This window comes from Rhineura floridana, chromosome 9 (genome assembly GCF_030035675.1).
Source record: "Rhineura floridana isolate rRhiFlo1 chromosome 9, rRhiFlo1.hap2, whole genome shotgun sequence".
Taxonomy (NCBI): domain Eukaryota; kingdom Metazoa; phylum Chordata; class Lepidosauria; order Squamata; family Rhineuridae; genus Rhineura; species Rhineura floridana.
The window spans coordinates 113,539,401-113,549,399 of NC_084488.1; the positions used below are offsets into that span (position 1 = coordinate 113,539,401).

Sequence of the window (9,999 nt, forward strand, 5' to 3'; positions counted from 1 at the left end):
AGACAGTGGGCCTGTTTACATGCCCCAAAATGTGCATGTTTTTGCAGATCCTTTTAATTTGGACCGTTTACTTGACGTTTTACCCAACGCACGTGCATACTACTGCTTTTGCCTTTAACTCTGGATTACATGGATGCGATAAAAACAAGCATTTGCTTTTAAAATCCGCACCTGCTTCTACCGTGTATTACATTTTAAGCGCCTTTTCTGGTTGCGCGGTTTCTTCGCCATTAGATCCTCCCTTTTCTCCACCCCTTTCACTGTCTCGGGGTGACATTTTGTTTCCTGCGGTTGACAAAGCAACTTCCGGTTGCTCTCGCCTTCCTTTCTCCCTTTTACTCCCGCTTCCCCCCCAATACATTTCCTCCCCTGCTCCTTTAAACAAAATAACATTCCCCACCCCTTAATTGAGGGTAGCAGGGCTGGACCTCGTAAAATTCCTTCCTTGGAGCTGTGGTTTTGGCGCTGTTGTTTACATCTAGCGTGTGTGTGTGTGTGAGAGAGAGAGAGAGTGTGAGAAAGTGTGTGTGTGGAGGACCTCTTCTGCCTCGTAGCATCCCTCCGCTCCCCACCCCCACAAAGCTGGATATCTCCCACCCTCAGGCTGATGCATGCCCCCTATTTGCAGCCACAGTGAGAGGAGGCTGGCGAAGGCGCCTCTGGGGTAAGGGGAAAGGGGAGCTTCCTTGGCAACTCATCCCAGCATCTGCTCCACTCACGGAGAGCGATAGTATTAAACGGTCAAAGCTTCCTTTAGTAGCTGCTTTTAATGTCTCTCTAAAGATAATTGTTTGGGGTTTTTTTATGTTTCCCAGAATGCATGCTGAGGCTTGTCCCAGGGTGCCAAAGGCACACCAATCTTGCACAGGGACAGCCTAACAACCACAGGTGGGAGCGATTCCCTTTCTTTCAAGCGCCTATTCCTTCATTTAGGGAAACACCTCCCCTTCCCCGCCTCCACAGTTAACATGCTAATGTGCGGGCGTGGCAACAAGGAAACGCTGATAGCAATAAACGCACACGCGTGTGAATGCTACAAAGAAAAACAGCCAATTTATTCGTAGCAAGGGCGGAAGTATGTGAACTGTCAAAATCAATTGTGATGGAAAAAGCAGCATTTATAATGTGGATCTGGGGTCCCGTGTAAACAGGCCCAGTGACTGGTCCTAGATTAGTGAGTTTCATAGCTGAGTGGTGATTTTAACCCTGGTTTCCCAGATCCTAGTCCACTTCTCTGCATTTCATTACACATTCTGGAAAGATGTAGAAATGGGTAAGCTGATGGAGAGGGGGGAATGTTTCCCCATAAATCTGGAAATGTATGGGGTCCCATGTTAACAGTATTGTATGGAACTTTTCAGACTAACCAACTCAGGCTGTAATGTATACTTATTGTAGCATGAATTCACACTAGAAATTGTGACAGCAGGAACCCCTTCTCAACCATTAAAGGAAACTTAGCTGCTAAATATTAATTAAACTACAATGTCCACTATTTATTGCAAAGAAGGAGGATAGGGAGAGAACCAGAGCAGGTGGAGGCCACACAACCTTTTTTTGCAGCAGAGAAGCAGCTATGACAAGAGGGACCCCTGCTGAACCAAAGTAAGACATTTTTGGTGCTAACTATTTGTAAAACAGCAATGCTGAAATGTTTACAGTATCTTGGAAGGGGAGAAAACCAGAATAATTTGGCTACACCCCTGTGACCTCTCATTGACCACGCCCCCATGAGCTCTCACTGGCTACGCTTCCAGGTAGTAGGCATCAGGCACCACCACCCAGACCTAAAAGGAGATCAGTTTAAGGAAGCATCCTTTTGGATTACACATTCACCTATTCCAATACTCACAGGGTTGTTGAGCTGTAGCCTTTCTCTGGTTTAATTTCATACTGATGCAGCTGATACTGAATCGTAGGGGGAATCACTTCAGTTTTACTATATTCAGGTGAGTCTCTAGCCAGATGCATTTCAGGGTCCAGGAGCCTCACGACATCGTGAAAAAGCTGTGGATAAAGCAAACGGAAGGTGAAACATTGCTGCAGAACCCTCAACTTTGCCTTTCAATCACATATACATATCACAGATATATTTAGTCTCAAAACTTCAGGATTCAGACTTGTGATTTTGCACAGTTGGGATTGATTCTTCTTGGTCCTTGCACAGCATAACAGCCAAGATCTCCCTTCCCAGACCCTTTATTTATTTATCTAAAGTATTTCTATACCACTTATCAGTAGAGCTTCCATGGTGCCTTACAAAAGCCAGATGAAATACATAAATAAAACAACATATTTTTTTAAAAAAAGAAAATACATTAAAATACATTTTTAAAGCCTGGGTTAATAAGAAGTATTTTCCTGGCACCAAATGGGTGGCAATGTTGGTGCCTGGTGGGCCTCTCTTGGGAAGGAATTCCATAAAAAGGGCACTACCACCAAGAATTCTTTCTCCCTGATTTCCGCTACTCTTGTTACTGGTGGCAGGGGCACCTGGAGGAAAGTCTCTGAAATTTCCTAAATGCATGGGCAGGCTGATATAAGAACAGGCATTTCTTCAGGTGCATGGGTGATGAGCTATATAGAGCTTTAAAGATAAGCACCAGCACTTTTGAATTGTGCTCAGAAAGGTATAGAAAGCCAGTGCTTTCAAATCCAGTAAGATATGCAGTGGCAGCTCCATATCAGTGGGGCAGTGCAATCCGTTCCAGGTTTTAGTTCAAACTTTCAGGGAGCTGTCCAAGGTGTTGAGGCTATATTCAGCACATTGGACAACTCCCTGAAAGTTCAGAGTAAAACCCGGAGCTGATTCCACTGCCCCATTGACATGGAACCATAAGCCACCACTGGAGGTATGTCCCCATCAGCCAGTCCCAATCAACAGCATGGTGGCTATATTCTAAATTACCTGGAGTTTCCAGACAGTCTTCAAAGTAAGCCCCACATACAATGCATAGCAGTAGCAGGTCAACCCTAGATGTTACCAAAGCATCATTAACCACGACCAGGCTACCCCTGCCCAGGAGAAGCTGCAGCTGACATTCCAACCAAAGCTGAAGAAAGACACTCCTTGCCAGACTCTGTCTGTGCCTCCACCATTGACAAAGCTCGACCTCAGACAATGAACTTTATCCTAGGGGGTTATGCTATCGGCTAACTCTCTGAGGGCCACACGCCAGTGGAGGCTGTGGCCAAAGTAAAAGTGGCCAAAGTGAGTGTTGCCACACCGTACTCATTCTTTCATAACAGCAGACAATCACACACACATGCAAACAGATTTTCCCTGTGGAGAGGGAGAGATCAGCATGTCCTTCATTGCATTGATCTGGGCAGAGAGGAAGAAACTTCTCCATTCATATCAGTTCAGTGATGTGGATCAACATCACCACCTTCAAAGAACTCACCTTGGGTAAAAATTATTGTTGTTATGTGCCTTCAAGTCAATTACAACTTATGGCAACCCGTTTGATCCTGGGAAAGTAATTATTAGTTGGCAATTATACATATATTTTATATCTTGTTTTAAGTATTCTGTAGAGCAATGGCACTGACTAGCAGAAAAACTTTGTAACATTATCAGAGTAAGAATGAGAGAAACGGTGAGTTTTAGCACTCATTTCTAAGATGTCCCGGTGTGTTTAATAAGTAGAATACAAACTTTGTAAGTGGGTTTTCATGGTAAAAAGGTATTCTGAAGTAGTTTGCTGAGAAATAGTGGCTGGCCAGAATCACCCAGTGCCTTCCTTAAGCTGTGTGGTCTCCAGTCATAGTCCAGTACTTTTAATCATAACCCTTTATAACTATGTATTTTTAAGTTAGGAAGGGGATTTCTAAGAAAATATAAGGAATAAGAACCCCTATAACAAATTAATAGAACTGTGGTGCCCATGAACTTTCAGTCACCTAAGTTGAGCCAAACCCAATCTGGTATCATTATGGAACATGTTCTAATATCTCCAGGTATATCTGGATCAGCCTGGCCGATCAGGAACAATGGAATATAGAAAGTACCGGGTATGTATGAAAGCCCTCTCACAATAGTAGAATGTAGTGTATGGTAGTAACTGGTTTCAACTAGCCTGGGAAAGCATTAGTCAAGGGGGACAGCAGAACAATGGCGATATTAGTAAGACAGACAGAATGTTGGAATAAGAAGTATATTAAGACAATGACAAATTACCTGTACACGGGTTCATGTAACTAGAGATTAGAATTACCTAATGTTTTCTGATTGGTTTGGAAAGATTGCAAAGAGGAACTGTTATGTTATGTGGGAAGGAACTTCTGGGATTGGTAAACTAATATCACATGTGTACTTAGTACTGTATAAAAGAGCCATACAGACTGTGCTTCAGTGCAGTCCTCACCAGACTCTCTAGAAGGCTGACCCTGCGTACGCTTGTAAAGAATAAAGGCCTACCTTTTTGCTTCAAGCCCGTGACTTCAAATTTCTTCAAGGACCCCCAGTCCAAGATCCCAAAAATTATCCATCACAGTATATAAGGGGTAGGATGATCTTTCAGGTATCCTGGTCCCAAGCTGTATAGGCCTTTGTACACCAAAACCAGCACGAACTTAGCCGGGTAGCTAATGGGCAGCCAGTACAATTCTTTCAGCATCACGGTAATATGTTGGTGATGTCCTGCCCCAGTAAGCAATCATGCAACTGCATTTTACACCAGCTGCAACTTCCAGACCAATATCAAGGGCAGCCCCACATATCCAGAACAGGTCAAACAGTATGAAGCTAACTAAATGTTTTTGCTTCTAGGACTGTGGCCTGGTTTAATGCAAAGCACTAAAACACTTCCCCAGCTTTTCTTGGCTATACTTTGGTCAAATAGTGCGAGTGGGGAATTTTAAAGTCAGGGTCAAGGAACCTAAAACTCCTGCTTGTAGTTATGGCTGAATGTCCCTTGGAGGCAAACTGGGGGTTATTTTTACCTTTGGGGGCACACTTTCCTCCAAATGAGGGAAAAGGGCTAGTGGGTGTTGGGTCAGGCAACGCTCGGTCTGCGCAATGTAGTCCTTCTTGGCTCTCTGGGCTGCACTGAGCTTGGAGTAAATGACTTCACTTCTGGTCTGCAGTTCTCTGGCTGTGTATGGCACAATCTGTGATGCATCTGTTTTTTTGTAATGTAGAATTATCGGCACAGGCCCCTGTTTGCCTCGGATTATGATGTTGTCAGAAGGGGGAGGGTAGCCGTTTCTAAAATCATCCAGGCCACTTTTCAAAAACCTCCATCGCTGGGCATTGAGGGCATCAGAAAACCTCTCTTTGTTAGTGATGCGCTCTTGAAAGCACTTGGAAGGCAATTTTTCCTTATACCTGAAAGCAAAGTATTACAGTCAGCACGAAGCAAATGAATCTCAGCCTAGATAGCCCAAATTGTGCTACAAATCAATCAGCTGTCCGCACCATATTCACCTGGGCCACTCCACCACAGTTATTTCATTTTCTATTCAGAATTAGCATACATGGGACTAAAATAAGTAACAGATAATTCATTGCATGCTTAGATGATTGATAAGACAATGGGTGCTTTCAGACTGTCTCTATATTTGGGTGGAATTCAATCATATACCAGCAAATTCAGGTTGCACGATTAAAGCTGATCTGGAGCTATTGTTCAACAAACTCACATCACCCCAAATACAGACTTTTTGCAATAAAAGGAAAATTATGGGGAAATGCACTGGAAAGTATGGGATAACACATGCTTGACTGAACATCACCTAAGCTTCCTGCAAACATATTGGAATGAATAAATAGCTGATGTCGTCTAACATCCCCATAAACGAATTGGAATGAATGCTCCTTGAACAAGTCATCTGCAAGCAACCAGTGTTAGTAGTAATGACTGAAGAACAAAAAGCAGGACAAAAGCAAACAAAACCCATTTGTAATCTCCAAACGTTTATGGCTGTACTGACGTCTTTCATTTATTTTATTTTATTTATTTATTAAACTTGTATACCGCCCCATAGCCGAAGCTCTCTGGGTGGTTTACAATAACTAAAAACAAATACAATTTAAAATACATCTTTTAAAAACAATTTAAAACACAATTTAAAAATTTAAAACAATATTCATCAATATTTTTATGAGCCCCCTACTTCGCTCTGTGTTCAGAAGTTCCACTGACAAACACTTCTTCTTTGAAGAGAAGACCACTGGAAGCTATGACATTTATTTAATAGTTGGTTTATTCAAAAATATACAAGTAGAGCATAGATGGAGGCAAGCAGCATAACACACCTAGAAGGCAATAGATCCACCTGCCCAACATCAGATCCCAAGAGAGACTCACATTATGATTTTGGCTTTCAGCTCTGTGCCTCTCTCTCTCTCTCTCTCTTTCTGTGGGTGTTTCCAAACTTGGACAATTTCTGTTGTTGTTGTTGTTATGTGCCTTCAAGTTGATTACGACTAATGGTGACCCTATGAATCAAAGACCTCCAGTAGCATCTGTCCTGAACCACCCTCTTCAGATTTTGTAAGTTCAGGTCTGTGGCTTCCTTTATGGAATCAATCCATCTCTTGTTTGGTCTTCCTCTTTTTCTACTCCCTTCTGTTTTTCCCAGCATTATTGTCTTTCTAGTAAATCAAGTCTTCTCATGATGTGTCCAAAGTATGATAACCTCAGTTTCATCATTTTAGCTTCTAGTGACAGTTCTGGTTTAATTTGTTCTAACACCCAATTATTGGTCTTTTTTGCAGTCCATGGTATGCGCAAAGCTCTCCTACAACACCACATTTCAAATGAGTTTATTTTTCTCTTATCCGGTTTTTTCACTGTCCAACTTTCACATCCATACATAGAGATCGGGAATACCATGGTCTGAATGATCCTGACTTTAGTGTTCAGTGATACATCTTGACATTTGAGATTTTTTTCTAGTTCTCTCATAGCTGCCCTCCGCAGTCCTAGCCTTCTTCTGATTTCTTGACTATTGTCTCCATTTTGGTTAATGACTATGCCAAGGTATTGATAATCCTTGACCAGTTCAGTGTCCTCGTCAACTTTAAACTTACATAAATCTTCTGTTGTCATTACTTTAGTCTTTTTGACGTTTAGCTGTAGTCCTGCTTTTGTGCTTTCCTATTTAACTTTCATCAGCATTCATTTCAAATCATTACTGGTTTCTGCTAGTAGTATGGTATTGTCTGCATATCTTAAATTATTGATATTTCTCCCTCCAATTTCACATCTTCATCTTGGTCCAATCTCGCTTTCTGTATGATATGTTCTGCGTATAGATTAAACAAATAGGGTGATAAAATACACCCCTGTCTCACACCCTTTCCAATTGGGAACCAATTGGTTTCTCCATGTTCTGCCCTTACAGTAGCCTCTTGTCCAGAGTATAGGTTGTGCATCAGGACAATCAGATGCTGTGGCACCCCCATTTCTTTTAAAGCATTCCATAGTTTTTCATGATCTACGCAATCAAAGGCTTTGCTGTAATCTATAAAGCACAGGATTATTTTCTTCTGAAATTCCTGGGTCCATTCCATTATCCAACGTTTGCTTGAGATATGATCTCTGGTGCCTCTTCCCTTTCTAAATCCAGCTTGGATGTCTGGCATTTTTTGCTCCATATATGGTAAGAGCCTTTGTTGTAGAATCTTGACCATTACTTTACTTGCATGGGATATTAAGGCAATTTAGAAGCACCAAATCACTGTTCTGATTTAAGATGGAGGTGAATGGCAATTCTACTTCCAGAATTCTAACACTCTATGCAAGTGAGCAGTTTCCCTGCACCAAGCTCCATATGTTGGAAGGGGGAGGCTATTTTTCACTGCACCCCTTTTGTGGGAGAAAAGGATTAAACATTCCCTCTTTTACTGCAGTCCCAGTCATGATTGGCACTCTCCCCCCCCTGCAATTTAGGGAGGAAGAAAAAATGGATATAAAGGCAATGCAAATTAGAAAGGAAATGGTTAAAGTGATAAGAGTAGGTTGCTACAGAGGAAAGACAGAGAAGGAAGGGGCTGGTTCACATATGAACCAAGATCCACATTAAAAATGCTGCTTTTTCCATCGCGGTTGATTTTGACAGTTCACATACTTCCGCCCTTGCTACAAATAAATTGGCTGTTTTTCTTTTTAGCATTCACACGCGTGTGTGTTTATTGCTATCAGCGTTTCCTTGTTGCCACGCCCGCACATTAGCATGTTAACTGCGGAGGCGGGAAAGGGGCAGTGTTTCCCTAAACGAAGAGAGGAATAGGTGCTTGAAAGAAAGGGAATCTACAGCTGCCCCCCTTCCCTGCGGTGCAGGCTTTCTCCCGTCCCCTCTGCTCCCACCCATGGCTGTTAGGCTGTCCCTGCACGAGATTGGTGTGCCTTTGGCGCCCCGGGACAAGCCTCAGCATGCATTCTGGGAAACATAAAAAAACCCCAAACAATTATCTTTAGAGAGACATTAAGAGCAGCTACTAAAGGAAGCATTGACTGTTTAATATTATCGCTCTCTGTGAGTGGAGCAGATGCTGGAATGAGACCCCAAGGCAGCTCCCCTTTCCCCTGCGCTTTTGAGTTTCCCTCTTTGGTGGCGGGACAAGCAAGATTTCCCCAGGAAGGGATTTCCCGAGCTCCAGCTCTTCCCTGCTACCCTCGGGGAGTTGTTGGTGTCGCTGCAGAAGAGAGAGAATGAAGGGAGTGGGGAAAAAACCCACTCACATCACATGCAGAGAGCTTTCACAGAATTAGATATTCTAGGGTGAATAACTTGGATGAATGTGATTTTGTTTAAAGGAGCAGGGGAGGAAATGTATTGGGGGGAAGCGGAAGTAAAAGGGAGAAAGGAAGTCAAGAGCGACCAGAAGTTGCTTCATCAACAGCAGGAAACAAAATGACGCCCAGAGACAGTTAAAGGGGCGGAGAAAAGGGAGGATCTAATGGTGAAGAAACTGCACAGCCAAAAAAAGGCGCTTAAAAGGTAATACGTGGTAGACGCACACCGAAGCAGGTGCAGATTTTAAAAGCAATTTCAGGGTTTTGTCGCATCGATTTAATCCGGAGTTAAAGGCAAAAGCAGCTGAATGTAATCGCATTGGCAAAAACTTCATGCAAACGGTCCAAATTAATAGGATCTGCAAAAAGCCTCAGATCCAGATTATACTGGCATCTGAACAGGCCCTAGGAAATGGCTAGATTCTGAGCAATCTATATTACCAGCCAGAACAGCAGCACAGTACACCATCTACATAGGGGGAAATTGCACACCTATTCCACTGAGTTTGTAAAAGTCTGGTTTTATGAAAATGGAAGCTCAATAGGGAAAGCACAAAGAAAGTGAATGAACTGAAATGTTGCAATTCTGCAGTTAAGAGTGTGAAAGCGTTGGTCTATCTGTCTTTTGTTACCTCGGCCTCCCTCCAGCTGCAGCAGGTAACCTCTGGACCTGATGGCCTGGCCAAGGGGGAATCACTGGATGAGGGACCAAAAGAGCCACCAGAGGTGGGGCCAAATTGTTTTAGTTTCCTCTCCATCCTCCTCCTTTACAAAGATACTGTGAATGCAGTAGTAAAAATACCTGTAGGGTCCTGTTCCATCTTGCCCCGGTGACCAGCCTCCCATGCCTCCTTCACTCTCTCTCACACATACATCCTCTCTTCAGCTGGAAGGAGTTTCACCTTCCCCAAGCTAACAGATCAATCCACAGAAAATGTTTCAGAGAAACCTTCAGCTTTTTCCTAGCCATTGGCTCCCATTAAGTAAATACTTTCCAGCCACTACATGGATAAACAAAAGGTATGGCCAATCCCTGCATTAATAACACCACCCCCTTCCCCACAAGAAAGATCTGGCCTCCAGTCTATTTTTTTAAAGGCTGAAAACTTTTCCTGTTAAAAATAATAAACAGGTTGTCAAAGGCATTGAAAACACACATGGCTAGCTAAGTCAAAGCACACAATTATTTCCCTTTACTGAAACCTGTTCCCTCTAAGTTAAAAAAACTATCCCCTTTGTAATTTCTATTCACGCC

The 9,999-nt window shown here is 42.8% G+C and overlaps 1 protein-coding gene across 1 annotated transcript in view; it reads right to left on the minus strand.

Moving 5' to 3' along the window:
* FAM47E (family with sequence similarity 47 member E) overlaps window positions 1-9,590 on the minus strand; it is a 45,092-nt gene extending 35,502 nt beyond the window's left edge. The window contains exons 1-3 of the mRNA XM_061582953.1: window positions 9,547-9,590; window positions 4,945-5,329; window positions 1,853-2,007 (exon numbers count right to left, since the gene is read on the minus strand). Of these exons, the coding sequence (XP_061438937.1) occupies window positions 1,853-2,007; window positions 4,945-5,329; window positions 9,547-9,590 (584 nt within the window). The remainder of the gene's footprint in view (window positions 1-1,852; window positions 2,008-4,944; window positions 5,330-9,546) is intronic.
* Window positions 9,591-9,999: the final 409 nt, after the last annotated feature.